General features: G+C 38.7%; 1 protein-coding gene and 1 long non-coding RNA gene across 4 annotated transcripts; both read right to left on the bottom strand.

Annotated features, from left to right (window-relative positions):
* Nucleotides 1-17: 17 nt before the first annotated feature.
* Nucleotides 18-13,497, bottom strand: nphp3 (nephronophthisis 3). 3 transcript variants are annotated; one of them, XM_087789940.1, is made up of 28 exons: nt 13,431-13,497; nt 12,639-12,991; nt 12,225-12,350; nt 11,996-12,146; nt 11,758-11,910; nt 11,513-11,646; nt 11,209-11,369; nt 10,977-11,133; nt 10,562-10,636; nt 10,322-10,489; nt 10,078-10,181; nt 9,901-10,015; nt 9,687-9,830; nt 9,505-9,602; nt 7,627-7,729; nt 7,434-7,516; nt 7,215-7,350; nt 6,970-7,134; nt 5,819-5,913; nt 5,630-5,752; nt 5,377-5,566; nt 4,307-4,548; nt 4,141-4,216; nt 3,941-4,068; nt 1,666-1,906; nt 1,478-1,603; nt 979-1,094; nt 18-917 (listed from the first exon to the last, which is right to left on the bottom strand). In XM_087789940.1, the coding sequence occupies exons 2-28, from the start codon at nt 12,960-12,962 to the stop codon at nt 749-751; spliced, it is 3,903 nt and encodes a 1,300-aa protein (XP_087646066.1). In that variant the 5' UTR covers nt 12,963-12,991; nt 13,431-13,497; the 3' UTR covers nt 18-748. The 3 variants fall into 3 exon arrangements, with proteins under 3 accessions (XP_087646066.1, XP_087646067.1, XP_087646068.1); XM_087789941.1 differs by having other exon boundaries at nt 13,411-13,432; XM_087789942.1 differs by lacking the exon at nt 13,431-13,497 and adding an exon at nt 13,354-13,418 and having other exon boundaries at nt 12,639-12,968.
* A 1,142-nt stretch (nt 13,498-14,639) lies between these two features.
* Nucleotides 14,640-17,215, bottom strand: LOC148082699 (uncharacterized). Its single transcript, XR_015710842.1, has 2 exons — nt 17,023-17,215; nt 14,640-16,178 (listed from the first exon to the last, which is right to left on the bottom strand). It is a non-coding gene; the product is annotated as an uncharacterized LOC148082699 (long non-coding RNA).
* Nucleotides 17,216-20,701: the final 3,486 nt, after the last annotated feature.

Consider the following 20,701-nt stretch of genomic DNA (forward strand, 5'->3'; position numbering starts at 1 on the left):
TTTCATTTGTTTTTACATAAATACACAAAGGTATAAAAAGTTGAGTTAAAAAAAAAAAAACACTTGAATTTGACACTTGACTGAAAACTCTTCATGTCATTTGACTTCATAGATATTACTGCTACATTCTCTGGCAACAGACATGCAATATATTTCGACACAGATATGATGAACACTTTTCATGTGTTACAACAGCCTAGTTTAGAAAGAAAACACTGACCATGTACTTTTTTAAACATGATTTCAATTCTAGCTAAACAGCTCCTTACACTTAATTTGTCATTTTCATTATTATAATTTGAATATAAAGAACATTAACTTGATTTCAGAAAAGAGATTAAATTATGTTTACCACAGTACTTGGCCATATTGTACACTTATAATGATGACGTAAAAATAATACTTAAGTATCTGTTTCTTCTACTTGGTTTGAATGTCACAGCATGTTCTTCAAGCTTCTGAATGTTTAAAAAAACAAACAAGTAGTTATGTTTCTTTAACTACAGCACACATTCTGTAAATGTTTGAATAAATACTGTAAATATCATATTACAATTCAAAGTGCCTGTTCTGACCAACACTGACATCATCTTCACCCTCAGACTGGTTACAATGTTGAGTCTCTTTAAACTCTTAGATGACATGATTGAACATTTAAGGACCACATACTTTATGCTAATAGTCTTGTAAAGTCACAGATGTTGTGAGATTTTCCTCGAATAATGTGCAATATTTGGTTGCGTTCTGTTCACCTGGGTGCTTGCTGGACGGGGGCCGGTCCCCTCAGACTAAACGTGTCTCCGCTGGACGAGTGTCTTGAAGGAGCGTTTCCACACACTAGCGATGGCTCCGCCTCTTTGATCTCCATGGCTCTTTTGTAGAGCTCGGCTGCTTTCTCGAAGTCGCCCTCCTCATAGCTGCAGCACGAACAAACAGATCATGATTGAGAACCGAGCCAACCTTCTGTCAGGGACATACCTGAGCACTGCCAAGTTCTTGAGCGTCTCTCCAACGCGAGGATGCGAGCGCCCCAAACTGTCCTCGTAAACCTTCAGAGCTCGCTCGTACAAGGGCAGCGCTTCAGTATGTTTTTTCTGTCAGAGAAGAAAACATTTACAGGTGATAAAATACAAAAAATGGTCATGTATTTTACGGCAACAAATACAGATTATTTGTGCATCTATATGAGGACGCATCACAAGTTAATTTAAAAACTTTTTTTTCTTATAATCAGTAAAATATCGCTCAGAGAACATTTAGATACATCCCTCAACCTTTTCCTACACAAAAATATTGTTTTACTTTTGCTTAAACTATCATTGAACTATTGTGTTACATGTCTTTTGCTTTCTTTCATCACTTCAACCAATTCCACCAGTACTACATTTTTCTGTGTCTTCATTAAGGAAACATGTTTAAGCTAAACAAAAATGATGAACCTGGAAGCATAAAAATCCGGACCGCTCAGTAAACTCACCAGTTGACAGTAAATGACGGCCAGATTCACCAGTGCTGTCGCCACACTGGGGTGTTTGGGCCCAAAACTCTTCTCTCTGATTTCCAGAGACAATTCATACAGTGGGACGGCTTTCTCAAGTTTTCCCTGCACAACAAACAGAGGTCACACTCAGAGGTCAGGTCCGGGTGGTTGAAGGTGAAACTCACTCTGCGTTTGTAGAGCATAGCCAGATGTTTGAGCGTGTAGGCCAGCGAGGGGTGATCCGGAGATAAGGCCTTCTTGCGGATGTCTAGCGCCCTTTCGTACATGTCTTCTGCGGTTTCGTACTCCCTCCTCTCCGTGTGCAGCGCTGCCAGGTTGTTCAGAGACTGAGCACAGTCTGGATGATCGGCACCGAGGACTCGTTGGCGCATCTCAAGAGAGCGGGTCAGAAACACTTTGGCTGCGCTGATGACAAGAGAAGATATTCTATGAAATCTGCTTACCTCAAGTGTTTCATCAGGACAAGCAATGATTTGTTTAAAAAAAAATTAAGCACATGTGTAAAACGGCAGCTTGATTTTTGTGGCACCTCAAGATTATAAGAAAAAAGTTAGCTCAAAATTTTTAAAAATCTTTAGTGAAGCACAAAACTACTTGGTTACTTATATAGACGCTGTAAAATTAGCCTGAAATCATGTTAAGTCTTTGTTAAGTAAGTAAGTAAGTAGGTAAGTCAAGGTTATTTATAGAATGCCTTTCTAGACCAGGGTCACAATACAGTTAAAAAATAAAATTAAAAGATCAAGACACATAAGACAAATACAGGAGTCCCAGAAAGTCAGGGAGAAGCCTGCACAAATAAAATTGTCTTAAGATGTTTCTTGAAGGAGTCAGTAGATCCATCAAACACAGAGAGAGAGGAAGATCGTTCCGAAGCTTAGGAGCAACAGCCTGGAAGGATTTCTCTCCTCTGGTCCTGAACCGTGTTCAGGAACCATCAGTAGATTCTGATCCACAGACCTAAGAGCCCAAGCTGGGATGTAAGGCTGGATCAGATCACTGATGTAAGGAGGAGCGTGCAGAGTTCTGTATTAACTGCAGGTGAGACAGCTCCTTCTTGTTTGGACATGTAAATAAACTGTTACAATAGACCAGGCGAGAAGACACAAACGCATGGATTATAAGCTTCAGATCACGTTGTGACATCATTTTACTAAGTTTAGAGATTTTTGTCAGTTGAAGGAAACAGTTTCTGGTCAGTTTTCTGCAGTGTTGAACTAGAGACATGTCTTGTCTTGTCAAATACAACACCCAGGTTTCTCAGGCTCAGTTTGAAAGACCGACCTTAGTCACCCAAGTACTGACTCAACCCTGGAATCTTATCATCAGGTGCAATAACCAGAGGTTCAGTTTTGTCCACATTTAGCTGCAAAGTGTTTTCACTCAGCCATTGTTTGATTTCTAGCAAACAATTGACTGAGCTGTTCTCTGGGGCTCAGTTGGATCATAAGAGCAGTAGAGCTGGATGTCATCAGCAAAGATGTGATAAGAAACATCATGGAATCTCTGAATGATTTTACCCAGGAGAATCAAGTACAGTAAAATAACAAAGGACCCAACACAAAACCTTGAGAGACCCAACACAACAGATCTGCCGATTCAGACCTCATTTGATTGTCAAAGAGCCTACACGGAAGGACGTCTGACGAGCAAGAGGAGGGTTTCATCTCGCTTACCAGTGCCGAAATATCAGCCAGCGTTACAACGTTTGAGGACGACCACAACATGGAGACAGGCTCAGTGACAGCAGGGGTTCCAAACAAAGGGGGAGAGATTTTCTCTTTGATCAATTTCATTTTGTCAGTGAAAAATCTCAACAAAGCTTATCTGTCAGCTTCACAGAAGACAGGCGTGGTTGGAGCAGCAGAACACACAAGAGAATGTATTGTGTCAAATAACACTGGGGTTTTTCTTATTTGTTGTTACCAGTTTCTGAATGTAATCCGATCTGGAAGTTTTGATCATCTCATTGTATGAAGACATCAGATCCCTGAGGTGAAGTCTGTGCACCTCAAGTTTAGTGGACTTCCAGAGACGCTCAGTCTCTTCAGACTCAGGATATCTTCATTTGTCCAAGATCAATAAAACCTGAACCGGAATTAATCTGTGACCCTTGTTTCATTGAGTGTGACGCGTTTGCATTGAAGAGTTTAGTATTTTTTTCTTTTTTTTTTAATGGCGTTTCTTTCTCCCCCTAGTGTCATAGCTGCAATATTGTAATTTAATAGTTTTGCCGTTGTCATGTTACTGGGTGTACATTTGTTTATAAAACAAGAGTGTGTCAGTTAGTCCCTCATATAAAAAAAACTCTCTGACCATGTCCTGATTGTTCAAAACTAAACCATCGTTCCAGAAAACAAAAATAACAATTAAAAAAAAAAACAGTGTGGCTTTAATTAACAGACTATGTATTCAGCAGTGTTGGGTTCTGAGACTTACTCAAGGTTATTTTGGAGGTAGTACAGAACTCCGAGTTCATTCAGTGTCTTGGCACAGTCGGCTGAGTCAGTCCCGAGTGTCAGCTCCTCTAGCTGCAGAGCTCTGCGTCTCAGAAGTGTGAAACCGTACTGGGAATATAAAGTTTAACATTCAGTTCTTAAATGATGGAGAAGATGTTCACGCTCTCCTCGAAGCCTCACCATGTGACCTTTCTGGCGAGCAGTTTTCTGCCGAATCTTCACAGACCTTTTTTTAAGTCTCTCTGCATGCTCATACCTGGTGATGTAAGCTGTGTCAGATGCTAGTTCATTTAAAGAAAATAAACACCCAAAAAATGACTTCCGTCTTTAAACGAAAGGTTCGTACTTGTTCTGTTTCTGGTAGAGCATGGCGAGGGACTCCAGCTCTCGTGCCACACTGGCGTGCTCGGCCCCGTAAGCATTCTCACTTATCTCAAGAGCTTGTTTGTACAGCTGCTCCGCGTTGCCGTACTTCTTCCACTGAACATAAACTCCAGCCAACTGGTGCAGTGATCGGGCCACACTAGGGTGGTCAGGATCCAGCGACGTTTCTCTTATCTCGAGTGATCTTTGTAAAGGAGCCACAGCCTGGATACAACAGCAAGATTGAAATACAACTTTTAAAACTTAAACAATGTCACTGCATATAAGGGGTGTGCATTTCCACAATCTGGCGATATAAAACGTATCACGATACAGGGGCAACTTTATTTTATATTGGGATATATTCTGATACTGTAGGAAAAAGAATATATTTGTAGCATTGTCCGAGTACTTGACTATGGCGTTGCAGAATTTACAGACCACATGTCTCTTGACGAAGTCATTACTACTTTCATTAGTTTTGAAACCAAAATAAGACGAAACATCAGCTTTAAGCTGCTGGACTGTATCCTCTCGTCCTCAGTCATCACCAGGATCTCTCACGATTTTATTGTGCCTTGAGATGTGGGGGATCTAATGACTACTAGTGGCTGAAAGTTAATTTGCAACACAAAATAAAATAATAAAAAAAACGATATCAATATTCGATATTATTTACTATCTATATAAAAAAAGGTTTATTAATAAACACTTTATTTAAATATAAACTATAAAATAACTATAATAAATATAATGAGAAAATATGATTTGAAAGACAAAAAAGAAATATATATACAGTATATATATATATATATATATACTGTATATATATATATATATATATATATACAGTGCTGTTGAATAGATAAAGTTTTGTGATGAAAACGTAACAAAATATTCATGTATATGTATTTTTTTACATCCCTGGCAGATAAAGGTTCAGCATACAACTAAACCAAAGAAATCAAGCCTCTAAATCTGACATTTAATTTAGTTTATTTTAGCAATTCCATTACATATTGTTACATATTGTATGTTCGTCAACAGTATTACCTGACTGGGTAGACCGAGGTCTCTCAGGAAACGCCCTAAAGTCTCATACAAGTTTGCCAGTTTGGTCATGCTGTCCTCATCGTCGCAGCTCTTCTCATAACGTTTCAGAGACTCAAAGTACTCATTGGCCATCGAGCTTTTGTCTTTACCCACGTACTGCCAGTAGGCCAGCAGCTCTGAGAAATGACCCCTGAAGACGTTAAACAGTCAAGATGAGTGAAGGAACTTTCGGCTGTTTGCTAGCGTTTTGTACCTCTTGTAAAGGTTTTGGGACACGAAGAGATTCAGCAGGCTGAGCTGGAGTTTGCTCCGGTCCTCCTGCTGTTGCAGAAGCCAGGGAAGTTCATCCGCCACACGCCACGTGACACGATCATGACTGCACACAGCAGAGACACAAGATGAAATGTCTGCACAGAGATCAAGACAATGTTTTCAGAGGCACCTGAGCTGTTGACTGAAGTAATGGATTAGTTTATCTCTGTAGGTCACCAAAGCTCTTCCACCGTTGAGAAATTCAGACTTCACAGCTTCACGAGCCTGAACAGAAGATGGATAAACAGTCAGAGTGTTGTTCCTGCAACACTTTCTTCAAGCCTCCCAAAATAAAAAGAAATGAGGCACATTGGGTGGATTTAAAATGCAGCTGCAAGAAAATATACAATAAAGTGCTCATTTCATAATGTTTCTACATGTTAGTAATTAAATAAATGGAATCAGATCTTGTATTACAAAAAATTGTTCCACCCAGCGACAAAATTAGCAATTACTTTTACAAGCTGCTTTATTTTTAGTTGGCGTGAGTGTCCGAGAAGCCCACTCACCGTCCATTTTTAAATCTCCTCTTAAAACACACTTTCATTCATTGGCTTTTAACACTGCATGAGACTCAGAAGCTGTTCTAAGTGTCTTTTACTTGTTCTTACTTTTATTTGGTACCGTATTATCTTGGTGTTTTTTATGTTCTTGTAAAGCACTTTGTATCAACTGCTGAGTTGAGTTGAGTTTAGCTTCTATTGCATTTAAAGTAAGATTAATTTGAAGATGAATGACTTAAATCTATGTTAAAACAGTAAATGTTCTCTCATAACATTAGTAACTATAAGTTACTCGTACATTATTCTTGAATGCATTTTGAACAAAAGAAGTAGATTCATGATGTTGTTTATATGAGTCAACCTTTGCTGCAGATTAATCCAGTGTTTATGAATATATTGTTATTATCTTGACGTTTTATATAATAATTTTTTAACCCTTGTGTTATCTTAGGGTCACAGAGAAAAAATGGTGTTTTTTCCAACCGTTGTGTTGCCTCTGGGTCAAGATGAACCATTACCTTGACCCATAAGCAACACAAGGGATAAAATAAAATACTGAGATAAGTCAAGGTGACTGTACACTTTGATGCAGAGGCAACACAAAGGTTAAAACAAACTGATTTATTTTCAGGCCTTCGGGTCACCTTGAGCCTAGTTTTAAGTGTTTTTAATCATGAATGTAAGGTCGAGGTTCAGTGAGAAGTGGTAAACAGTTCGTCATGAAGATGTCCATTAAGAGTTAACCCACACGACCGACTTGTTTTACTCTGGTGAATACCTGCAGATGTTGAAATCTGATGAGGCCACAGTGAAGGGTCACGATGCACAGTCGACTAAGAGAGCTGAGCAGCGAAGACAGTGCTGAGATGGCTAGTTCCGGAAACAGATCCAGCACCTCGGATTCACTCACTCCATTATGGCTGGAATAAACCAGGCAGAGCATCTGTGTGTGCAGGAGAAAGAACTGAAAGTGACTAACAGTGCAGAGACAGATGTGTGACTTCAGTCTATCTTCAACATCACCTCTCTCATCACATGTCGCTCTCTGTCTGATCCAAGTGATTCGAGCGTCATCTTGAGGGTCAGTCGATAGAGAGACAGTGTGTCCTGGCACTGTAGACACTGGTCAAGACTTTTCTCTAAGGACCAGCATGATCCACTGCAACAAATGTCAACCTCATCAATCAACTCAAACAAGAACACTATCAGAACAGAATATTTGAGTGAGTTTGTAAATATAACCTTGTGATTATCCTGGCCAGCAGTGTAATATACAAAGCATTGCAGGTGGAAGCAGAGCGGCAGTGCCTCTCCAGCTTCTTTTGCTGAAAACAGATCCTTTTTTGAACATTTACCACATCAAACTTTTCATAACACTGGGCTGTGGTTTTATCCCAATCTTGACTGGTTTGTTTTTGTGGAAGGTTAAACGTACCTGGTCCCTGGACAGTTGAAGGTCCACACTTTGACACTCGGCGTTCACAACACTCCAAACCTCTCTAGGACTTAAAGGATCTAAGTGAAGTGTCGGCCACAATCTGGAAAAAATCAAAATACAGGTATTTAATCTAATATTGCTACAACTCAATAGGAATCAAATTCCAGTTGAGTCACTTGCATACGAGTCAAACTTGAGGCCCATGGTCCATATCCTGCCCGCCAAGTTATTCTATGTGACCCGACAGATGATATGCTCAAATGTGATATAGTGATATATGAACTTCCAATTGAGGGTGAAACTGATGTTGAATAATTTAATCAGAGTGTTTTCTGAGGAAGAAATAGACCAATAAAAACCAGGCCTGGTACTTGTCCATGAGGTTGTAACATTAGCCTGTGACTTTAGATAAGTCAAGACATTTTGATTTAACCTCTAGACTAACAATGATTACAATTTAAATTCTTACTCAATGGACAATTTTATAGCAGAAAACCCAGTTCAGAGCTCCTGCTGATTTAGGTATGTTGAGATGTATTTTTCTTATGCACTTATGCACCTTTTTATATCGTCTTTATTTATACCTCTGGAGATCTCCTTCGGGAAATTAGGTTTACATTACGCAGCAGACAATAAAAGTTACAGCAAGTTTCATAAAAGCAAGAACAAGAACAAAGTGCAAATTAAAAGAGCAGAGTGCAAATATAAAGATTATAGATCAGGAAAGGAAATAACACAAAAAAGATACAAACGTAGAATAACATCATCACTTTACTATGCTCCTGCCCCCAAACTCTAATAACAACAAAGTCTAATAGCACTAGGAAATAATGAGTCCATGAGTCTATTAGTTTTGCATCTGGAAAGAAGCATTCGTGCTCCATCTGCTTCTCTGCTCACTGATGACAGTGTTCAGAGGGTGACTGTCATCATCCATGATGGACAGTAGTTTTTTGCTGGTCATGTTCTTTATTTTTTGCCATATTTATCTCAATCTAGGAAAATAATTTAGACAATAAACCACTTGTGTCGATAGAGGTTTGGGACGTCTACTTTAATTAAATTACAAGTGACAATAATTATTAAAACTGGAAAATGTAGAGGCAGCGCATACCTGTGCAAAGCAGCCCATATGACTACAGAGAAAGCTCAAACTATAAAACAACTTTCATCACTCTAGAGTTCTATAAGGAACAGGGTAAATAGTTCCCTGAACTGGACCCGAAGCAACATTACTGGGAGGAAGGCTCATTGTTTGAATCATGAATTTTTAGTAAATCCAGAGAATAATTCTAAACACAAACTGATAATTCAATTTAAGTATCTTCATCCATTTTAAAGTTATGAAGTCTGAAGTCTGACAGTCTGCAGAATGAGAGGTTACAAGAGCGAAGTCCATTATGACATAATAATGGCTTCCCTCCTCCTCCAGCCAGCTGTAATCAAACCTGTTTTTTTTATACTACTCCCTTAGAGGTGAAGACTTCGGGCATTGATGACTGGTGGTGACAAACCTCGATGCTTGACCAATCACAGCAGAGTGACATTTATGATAAATAGGATTTAATCTCCAGAAAAACAAAGTGTTTTCAGTTGGCGGGGCTTAAGCACATTTTTTAAAGTAAATATTCCAATTAAAAGAGAGTTTTGTACAAACAGACACATACTAATTAGTACAACAGAGGTGCAAGACCATTTAAAGAGACATCAACACATTAGTTGCCCTTTAAAGTTGAGTGAAGGACCACAATATGTAAACAATTATTTGAAGCATGATATACAATACATCAGGTCACTGATATATCACATACATTCACTTTAGATGTAAAAGGTTAAAAGTGGAATGATGATGAAGAATCAAACACATTTTCCCACCTCCATGCTTGAGGACACGTCTCCACATTGACCGACACCACCACTCTCACGTTCACCGGCAGAGGGTCAATCAGCCACTTCATGTTTCTTTCAGCTTGCTATCAAAAACAAACAAGTATTGGATAAGTATTGGACAAATATGATAAAGGTTTTGGAACAATGTTTGGTTCATGAGAAATTACCTGTATTTGATCAATGGAGTCAATTATAATGATGATGTTTCCTTGATGACGAGCTGATAATCTCTCCAGCCAGCGAGGGAACTCCTCCAGAATTTTACTTGGCTCCATGGTCAGGCCAGACAAGGACCAGAAGTGCTGCAGCAGCTACAGGTGATGAAAACAAACCAGGTATTACAACAATGATCCGCTCAATCTTCTGTATAGCAACTCTTACTTTAACTGTGAGGCGCTTGATGATGAGAACCGGCTCTGAACTAGTGGAAAGAGGCCGACCAACAAAGTGATAAAGAAACAACGTGTTGGGAGACTGTTTCTGCTGCAGTTCAATCCTGTCCAAAGGATAAAAACCAAGTGTTGGTTAAACCGCCAAGTGATTTTTGAATTCTCATACCATTTGGAGAGGAGAAGAGACTTCCCTGAGCCTGGTCCACCAGACACCAACAGAGGCGGGGTTGGAGGAGGAGCCGCTATCATGTCATTGAGACGCTCAATATACTGAAGAGACAACAACTTAAATGCATTTCAATAATTTGAGGTGTATAGTTATCAGACCAAGTAATGGGACCAAATAATGAATGTATTGTACCTCAATATTGTTTTTTTTTTTTTAAAGGGGGAGTGCTTAGTAGTCAAACCTTTTGGAAGCCCAGCTGAGAACTGGTGCTGCTGCAGGCCTGCTGGTAAGACTCAATCTGCTCCTGTTCATCGTGAAGATCCCACAACACATCTCCTGAATCTTCTTCACGACCCTCTTCAAACCCAGAATCCTTTGAATCATCTAGAGCTTCCAGGCCCAACATCTCCTGGAGGGACAGGTTTAAAATATATTGTTAATAACAGCACAACCCTGTGGGCTTCATGACCTGATATACTACCTGTTTTATAACTCTCTCCAGTTGACCATAAATCAGTGCTGCGCCTTCTTCTGCAGAACCACTGTGATCCAAAACCTGCCGAATGATCCCAAAATGTTTGTAAATGTCAAATACATTTTTGAACAGGCAAAAAACTAATCAAAAATACACATTTGCCAGTCCTCAGACATTCTTTCATCCCAAATCAAGCACAGGTTTCAACAAATGATACCGTAAACATTAGGAAGTCATACCTCTAATCATAATTTTAAGTATTTCTTTAATGGTTTTTTTACCTACTTGTCTATTTTCCTCAAAAAATTAAACAGATATCACAAATTCACTGTTGTTTTTGAAAACAATAATGTAAATAAAGTAGACAAACTATTGATTTAATAAGTAATAAAAGTCAATAACATGTTTCAAACCATGGCACCTTGACTTTAGCAGCCTTGTCTGCAGCATTGATCCTTTCAAGCAGCTGCCTGGTCGGTCCAGACAGACAATGCTCTTCACTAGCTTTAAGATATAGCACCAACGGTCGTCCATCTGGGTTCTTTACAAAAGCTTCCTCACAGTCCTCCACCACAGAACTGAAGAGAATCGGAATTTAAAGTTAATATTAAGGACAAGATAAGGGTTGGTAGAAAAAGTTTCAGTGGATAAACCTGTTCACGTCCGATTTTAGCAGCAGCAAACAAACAGAACTCCTCTCGATCTCCTGCTTGCGGATGGAGGAATATGATGACCCAGAATCTTCAGCAAACCAGACATTCAGATAGAAATGGCCGAGACTTTCACAAAGTCTCCGCAGCACAGGAGAGTGTTTCTGTGAAACATGATTGATTGAAATGTACTAGAATGCATGTAATTTATTAATGTCATGTATATTATTGGACACAAACAATGTAAAATTAAATGAATTCCACATGTAAACATGTCAGAAAACATTAAAAGAATGACAAGACTTACTTTGATGAAGATGTCAAGCTCTGCTCTGGTGTCGTGGGTCGAGATTATGTAGCAGCGGACAGTGTTGCTCCATAAAGCCTGAGGCACATGTGGAGACACCTGAAGCAAACTTGCTACGGCAGCATCCCAGTCATCTGATGAAGCAAGAGAAATAAGGAGTTAATGGGTTTCTTTCTATTTCCATTCGGTCACATGAGTTTGAAGAGTGTAATGTGTACCCAAAATATTACAGAAATTGATAATACCTCTGCTCACATTCGCAAATGGCCCCTCAACATCTATTAAACTGTGGGCGAATTCAGGTCCCCTGAACGTCTGTTGTAGCTGCATCATGCTTCCCATAGAGGGCTCACTTCCCAACACACCACCAGTCCAGTAGTCGCACTGAGTTCCTGCAGCTTTTAACAAACAATTGTGTATTTTGAGTGACAGAAAAGTAGAGAAAATATGTTTACATTGAAGAAAAAAATCCAAGAATTTTACCAGTCACAGTAGTTTGGTTGTCGTCAGAATCTGAATCATTCGGATCATACACTTGAATGCCCTGAGCTTGCAGCTGTTGCAGTTTGGACTCCAGGTCCCTCTTCGCCCTGAGAAGATCCTGTATTTCCTTTTCTTTAGTTTCCCTGAAAATCTGATGCAGTCCCAAATAAGTTTAACGTGAAAATAATTGGTATCTATAAAGAAAATTGCAGAAAAATAATGGGAAAACCTTAAACTGTCTTTTCACTTTGTCTCGGTCATGTTCAAAGGTGGAAGCCCTTTCCATTGCTTGATACTTTGCCTCGAGTGCACCTTCCTTCTCCCTCAGAATCTTTTGGTACGTTTTCTGCAGAGCCTTCATTCAAAAGAAAGATAGAAATGTCCACAATTACAATAAGGATGGTGAAGAACCCAGTGGCTCTTCCAGTGTCAATGTGCAAAGCGAGCCAACTCAAAAAAGATCTTCAAACTCTTAGTCGATATGTGTGTGAGTAGAAAATGAATGGAATTTGAAATTTGGCTGAAATATCCCTTTAAATCTTCTCATTTAGGTAAGTGATAAAAGCTACACTTTTAGCAGGAATTGGCCATTCTACAGGTGGTCATAATGCTTAAATAACCTTGGCTTTCGAGGGAATCTCACCTGTAGCTCTGCCCTCAATCTCTTATTTTCTTCATCCACCTTTGCTTCCTTCTTTTGCATGGAGGCTACCTCGTTGTTTTTGCTGACACGGAAGATTTCATACTCTTTGCGGAGCCTTTCGTACTCGGCAGCATACTCTAGATCCACAGAGCCCGTGGACTTGAAGCTGGCACCTATCACGCGCGGCCCCCTGCGGAAGGAGCTGCGCAGGAGTCGGGCTTTGGGCTTGACCTCGACAGGGATCTCACAAGCTTCTCCACCCTCGCCTCCATACCCATCCTCGATCACCTCACCTGGGCTGACCAGAGAGGAGGCAGTGCCCATGTTGGCCTAGAGATGAAGGATTCACATTTCTGGAATGACACAGGAACAACTAAAATACTCAAACTTTAATACAAAATACAAGACTCTTCCCTTCATGGAATATTCGTCTTAATAGACCCAGATGTAAATGAAAAACGCTAAGAATATATAATTTGTTTGGCATTTTAAGGGCCTTATCAAACAGTCCCTCACTATAGTAGATGTACATTTACAATACAGTCTGAAACATTCCACAAGCTATAAAATAAATGAATACATGACAAGCTAACTTCTCGACATACAAGGATGCTTGTTCAAGCTAGCGTAGCATTTTAGGGCGGAATTTCTTTCGACAATCGTTCAACTAAATTCACAAATGTAAAACGGCAACATGCGTAACTCTTAATATTACCAAGAAGGAAATCCCCTCAAACGCGTCTTCAAAAATGTAATAAAATAATGCACGTACAGTTAGAAAAGTTGACTCACAGCTTCCCCGTCGCTGCCTTGGTAACAAGTCAGTACTACGGAGTCTCGCAAGCGTCAAAAATACAAATTATGTTTTTATTGGAGATGCATTAGATGGTTTTGAGGGGAAATCCCCACTTTGGGTTTGTCGAAACTATATTTCTAATTTTTCTCACATTTTTGCTAATGACAAAAAAACCTCATTGCATTATTTGTGTCTTCCACGCTTGTCATTTGATTATCAGTCCAGGCCTGACGAGTTGTAAACTATTTAACTGTTGCCTCTGAAGTTAAAGTATGTGAATCCGCCAGAAAAAAAGAGCGCTATAAAAACTTCTATTATAATTTTTTTCTTGCTGTCTGTCTTCTATTTAATGTCCAGTTGCGCAAGTACAATTTCACTCCGCCCTACTGTAGTCTTACTTGATGACGTCACACGCAGCAAACGAAAGTATTTTTATGCGTAAATAAAACGATTTAAGTGCACTGCAAACCACACATAATTTACATTAAACTTCTTATTTTATATTTAATATGATTCACTTACAACGGAAATCAGATCCACGCACTGCCACATGAAGGCTCACGCATATGGTCAGAGAGCAAAACAATGTCACGTGACTACTTGTTTTGTAGGACTATTATTAAGTTGTAAGCAGTATGTGGGGGGTGGGGGGTGTTAAAGCAGAGGACAATACGTGCATTTTTGCATCTTGTTTCATTAAATCCGGAAAAAAACTTTTTTTTAAAGAAATAGTTTTAGAAAATGCGGTTTTGTCGTTGATGTAGTACCAGCTATGGACCACAAGATGTCCCAGTGACCCGGGATATTGCTAAACAGCTGCCTTGTGGTGATTATTTCAGATTTCTCGTGACAAAATTATTCACAAAATATCTAGTAGTTTCTTAATTATTGCAATCTGTTTAGATCGTTCGTATCTCTAGTATCTCTGGTACTTCTTGAATCAAAACATCTACTTTCTTAAAAACACAGCTGTTTAGATATATAAACCTTTGGTATGGCAGATCTTTGAGAGAGCACAAACCATGGGTTGTGTCCAGAACCAGCTCAGGGGATCACCATTACACCATTGAGGAGGTGTGGGGAAACACTTTCAAATGAGATCAGGGGTGTGAGACTGGGTGCTACTCTAGCCGAGGGGGTTGCTTATGTAGATTCTAAGAGTCTACACAATGTGATTAAAAGGTTATGCACACAGAGACAAGACATCTTTCAAAGAATACATTTTATTTGTTCATTTTAAAAACGGGTCATTTGTTGTGAAAATTAAATCTAAACATTTACATGAAACAAAAACACACATTATAAAACATCAAATTATTTGTTCCTGTGGAACCACTCATCAAAAGGGGCATGTGGGCATATCCATAACAGGACCCACATTCGGAATGCCAAGGAAAAAAGTATCACAGTTGGGTGTAACATTTTCTGATGTCCTCAAATTGTTCCAACTGTTTATTTAAAAAAGAGAAAAAAGATATAGTATTGTATGGATGAAATGCACAAAAGCATTGTAAAAACATTAAAAGTCACAGTACATTATTTTTCCTCCCCTGTGTGAAGTAGGACATGTTGTTTCAAATGTGAGGCCCGTTGGAAACATTCACCACAACGTGAGCAACTATGTGGTTTCTCCCGTGTGTGAATCTTCATATGCTCCTTCAATGAATTAGTCCTTACAAAACCTTTGTGACAGATGGAGCAGTTGAAAGGTCTGACTCCTGTGTGCTCATAGATGTGAGTTTGAAGTGTTGCTTTTGTTTTGAAACTTTTGGAGCAAACAGAGCAAGCGTATGGTCTCTCTTCAGTGTGTATAAAAACATGACGATTGTAGTCGCAACGCAGAGGAAAACCTTTGCTACAAACTGGGCATGTGAAGGCCCACTTCTCAGCATGTAGATTCTGCATGTGACGTCTCAGAATCAGTGAAGTATTATACGATTTGTGGCAGACTGGACAATTGTGTTTTACGTCTGAGTGAGTGTCAAGGTGTTTTTTCAGATCACCTTTGGAAACAAATCTCTTGTCACACACGTGACAACTGAATGGTTTTTCACCAGTGTGTGTTCTTTGGTGAGCGGTGAGACTTGAAACAGAGCTAAAAGATTTCCCACAATCAGGGCACCGGGTAGATGTTTTAAAACTCAGATTCGTGTTAACACAAGTGTGGTTTTTAACTTGTGAGGGCCAATGGAATTTTTTACTGCAAAAACTGCAGCTGTACCTTTTCTCTCCTGTGTGGATTGACATGTGGTCTCGCAAAACATGCTCCCATTGATATGACTTATTACAAACAGAGCAACAAAGGGGTTTCTTTCGCGTGGGTTTCTCTCCTGTGTGGACTCTCATGTGTCTACTCAAATTGGATTTCCATCTAAACGACTTCCCACATGTAACGCAAACATGTGCAGTTTTCTTTACAAAGTCTTGGTCAGGTATTTTGTTCCAATCCTCACTGTTGTCAGTTTCAGAATCTGAAGAAGGAGGAGGAGAAGGCCTCTTTTGAGCAGCTCTACGTTCTATGTGTTGAGTTGAGCTTCCGACTGGATCATTTTGTTTTTCAAGAAGGTGTAGGAAGCCAACCTCAGGTTCCTTGTCTTCAATCTTCACAGAGCTTGGGCTGAATGTTATCTTGGATTCATCTGGATCCGGGCTGAGCTCCTCCTGCTCTTCCTCTTTTAAACTGGGCATCACAGATTCTTCCTGCTTTACACCGAGGCTGGATCTATGCTTAGGATGTTGAAGATCTGCAAGAAAATTGCATGTTAAAAATGTGATAAACATTTAGATAAAGCTGCAACTGAGAGACTCAAGGCTGAACAATGTCCTAAAACAAAGACCTGTAATCTCTCCCTGACTGGCCTGGGAAAGGCTCCCAACCTGCAAGCAAAGACTGGGACATGTACACTGTCCCAAATGGATGTTTTTTATTCTCCACCCTATGATTTGGGCAGGCTGTACTGATAAACATGTTGTTGTACTTGGTCGCTTGTTCAGAAGTCAAATTATTCTTCTAAAAACATTCCTTTAAACCTGCGTTTAGCTGTAAGCTAAATTGAACCTGCAAATAAAAACCAAGCACTTATATTTGCTTTATCAGGTCAAATAAAGAGTTAAATATGAAACAAAATTTAAATTTACTAAAGTTTGATGCATGCAAGTTTAGTTTTTACCGTTATTAAAAAATAAAATAAAGATGCAGGTCTGGGAAATTACCTATAAATAAAATAAAGCAGAAATTAAAGTTAACAAACTGGTCCAGAAGAATAAAATACTCTTATTTGTTGGAAGCCAAGAGTTGGAGTCATGTGGAGTCTCAAAATGAGGGATTTACTTTTTACGTATCACTTGAAATAAAACATTTTGAATGACAAGGAACAAGCTGGAAACTTACAAAGCCCTTGAACGAAGTGTCGTGTCAACGCGACTGTGGTCTGAGCAAAGCTGAACAGTCTGCTTATGTTGTGAATTGTTCTTTTGCTCTTTTGTTTTTATTTTATCGTTATTTTTTCTTTCCTTATTTTATTTATAGTACGTTTTTAAAGCTTTGAAAACTCAATAACGACATGTATTTAAATAAAAAATACTCACCGCTTTAGTGCTGCTGGGCGTGGATTTGAATCATCTCGAGCAGGAAGTTGTTTGGATCTGGTCTCGCGGTGTTTAGTCCACAACCAGAGTAGTTTCCACTGACCTCAGACAAACGTTCTCACATTATATTAGTGATGTTACCGACTGTGTCGAGGCTTCGAAGCGTGTGTCGAGTAATCCAGGAATTTTTTCATGAGTGTGTATCAAGGCGTGTGTTGGTTACGTAGGTGGTGACGTAGTGATGACGTTCGAGGCCTCGCGAACCGAACCGTCACGTGACTGGTTCGAGCAGCGCTGCTTGAACGAGTCACGTGACCGGCTCGTGAAGCGCTGAGTGAACCAGCCCGTCACGTGACCGTTTCGGTAATCGCTCGTGAACTTCCCGCGAAACTCAGAATAAAAGTGGCCTCGAAACGCAATGGAAACGAAACATCTCTTGGATTGGCGGATTGTTGACTATAGCAAACTTTGGTTTACTACTAGTATCATGGAACCGGCGAGAAAAAGGCATTTTTCCCCCGTGTGGCAGCATTTTGAGCTGATCTCTCCTAGTAAGGTATAATGATGTTGGAATATAGGCTGTGAATCACAGCCTGTGATTAATATATTCTCACAGACACATACACACACCCATTATTATATATACTATATACAGTATATATATATATATATATATACACAGACCCATTATTATATTTTACACATATAAAGTATATATATATATATATAAAAGATAATAATGGGTGTATATATATATATATATATATAGTTTCCATTGGACATGCCTTGTACTTATGTCCATCTTTTTTTTTTTCATTTTGAAAAGGTGAAGTGTCTGTTGTGTTCCCAGGAAATTGGATACAACAACAACACTTCATCAATGCTGAGGCATTATAGGGCCCTGCATGAGAGCTTGGAGACGACCATTTAAATAAAAATGAATAATTATTTAAAAAAAAAACAAGATTGTCAAGCACATTTTTTAATATCAGAATCATTTGCGCACAAAGATGCAATGCTCCCAATTGTCCACATGATGGCATGGTCGTGCAAATGAAGCCTCACGAGGCTTCGCTCCAAAGATGAACTACTCGGCTGGGAGGCTTCAGTGCTTCATGAGGCTTCATCTCGCCATCACTACATTATATATCTAAAGTCGGTCAGTGCATGATCTCGGCAGCAACCGGACCAGCAGGACCAGTCCATGTACTTGCTATGAGTATGGAAGGGGCGGAGACATGACACCGGAAGTTTCGGTAAAGTGTCCAGTAAAACCGGAAGTGTCAGTAAGATTACCAAATGACCATTGTTTGTAACTGTACACATACACAGGTATATATTAATGACTTACCTGTGAGACTGAAACACTCCCTTTTGTTAAGTATTGTCAAGTCCAACTGAATGACTGACATGCAGACCAGGGTGACCTGGCCAGGGTCGATGGTGAACCCTAACACTGTCAAGTTTAATAACTTGATTGTTAATTTTACTTCAACAATAATTATTTGTTAAAATTATTTGTACTGTTTATTGTTATGTGATAGTATCCTGCTTCATTCACCAATTTAAAAAATAATGCGAAACAATGTTGGATCAAACCCTAAAAATAATCTCCACTTAAGTAAGTAATTTTTATTTTTATAGTCACTTACATTGATGAGTGTGAAAAACGAGTATGTGATCATTTTAAAGTAACTATTAAAAAAGCCTTTTACCATAGATGTACGGTACAATCAGCTTTTAGTGTATTTAAATACATGACTTCACTCTTATTTAACGAATATACATTTCCAGCAGAATCAAATCATCCCCAATATCCTATAAATGTATTATATTTTTTGGTTCAACCACATATTCATTTGTACTATTGTTTGTTCTCACAATACATCACAATGAATCCAATACTTGTTTACACTGCCGTTCCTCTAGTCTAGAAGTCCCACAAACTCCCTTTTTTCTTTATTTTTAAATTAACCATCAAATAACTTGACTGCATTAATCTGATTAAACTAAGTAAATCCATTGAATAATCTTATATGAGTTTATTACAGTGTCTAGAATGGGAACATGTGTAGTTTTGGTTTCTGTTAATGCTTGTCTGTCTTTGGTCTCAGTCTGTATTGATAAGGTAATGACTCCTCATTGCATTGTTCTTGATCAGGAGTTAATGTTCAAGAATGTTCAGTGTGGTTGAAAACTAAAGGCACACGCATTTCTAATTGGATTATAAGCACAATCACCAATAGGTCAATTGTACAGTATTGTGTGACTAGTTAAATGTGTAAATAGACTAGATATAAATGTGAGGTGTGAATGTAAACTCTCTTCTATAGGCAGCAGTAAAAAAGACGACGAAGACTGCGCTCACCGTGACTCCCACTTGACGTTGAGCCCAACGACTTCACCTTGCGATAGAAAGGCTGAAATTTGCTTGGGTTGAGGTAATGAATGATTTTGTATTTGAACCTTTTATTTTAATATGGAGAAATGTTAAGACTATGAGCCACTCTGCACCTTCTCTGTGGACAAAAATGAAATTTGGAATTGTTTGCAGTTCCGAGAAAAATAAAAATGTGTGAAAGAACCAACAAACAAACACGTACTCACACACAGTCTCCCCCATGCACACCATAGATTACAATCACAATTAATATAACTGTAATAAGATATACCAGGAGTCAGAGAAAGCCCTCTTACTCCAGTGAAGAGGTCAGGAGTCTGAGCCTGAGATACAATTTACTTTATGTAATTCAGTATCATCTTGAAATAAAAAAAATACTAATGTTAGTGAATTCATATTCATTAATGTGACCCATTACCCTCATTCTTTACCAAAATCAGTTAACTTTAGTATAAAATCACAATGAAACATGTAACCTTAAAGCATGTGTAAGGATATGACAACTTTAATGTAATCAATAAACTACATTTAACACACATTTCAAGTAGTCACTTGATTAACTGATAATCTTTCATATTAAATAATCATTGCCTTGCATTGCATCAATTCACTGCAACAACTCACAGGCCCAGGTCAGATAAAAGCCTTTCACACACTGAGAAAGATTAAACAATCACAGATTCCCAGCAAGTCTGTGGGAGCCTGTTTGAGAACTCACACCAAAAGACACAACAGGCCAGCAAGTCGCTGGGAATAGATTCCCTCTAGAAGACAACAAACTTTGGTGAATTTCCACGACGGCCACGTGAGGCGGCCATCTTAGAAGACAAGTGTTTACAGTTACTGACCAATCCTACATGCACAATTGGCTTCAATCAAAATATGAGCTCACACACATTTCTCAATAGTACCTTTATAGTTGTAGAGAAAAGAAGTGCAAACAATACATTTCTATCTTTCAATATATTTTATTGTGACGGTTTTGTAAGGATATGACAACTTTACTGTAATCGATCGAACATTTACATTTTATATTTTGACCAAAATGGAAAAATTATAACATAAATTATATATCTAGAAGTTTTTAATTAAACACAAGAAACTAAAAAGGGATAATAATAAAAAAAATGAAACATGACATTTAAATATGCTTTTATTATGAATTATGCTTACTAGCTCTCATTGTCTATCGAAAACGACTTTATTCTAAATCAGTTGTGTATCAAATTTAGAATCTACAGAAATAACAATTATCCACAAACAAACAAAGCATACTTA

The sequence above is a fragment of the Callionymus lyra genome, chromosome 4 (assembly GCF_982586985.1).
Source record: "Callionymus lyra chromosome 4, fCalLyr1.hap1.1, whole genome shotgun sequence".
NCBI lineage: Eukaryota > Metazoa > Chordata > Actinopteri > Syngnathiformes > Callionymidae > Callionymus > Callionymus lyra.

Excerpts from the sequence above, each read along its gene's own strand:
- nphp3 (XM_087789940.1), bottom strand. The coding sequence starts at position 12,962 with ATGGGCACTGCCTCCTCTCTGGTCAGCCCAGGTGAGGTGATCGAGGAT. Across the intron at positions 11,134-11,208 it reads CTAAAATCGGACGTGAACAG|TTCTGTGGTGGAGGACTGTG; the intron begins GTTTATCCACTG and ends GATTCTCTTCAG. Across the intron at positions 918-978 it reads AAGAACTTGGCAGTGCTCAG|CTATGAGGAGGGCGACTTCG; the intron begins GTATGTCCCTGA and ends TTCGTGCTGCAG.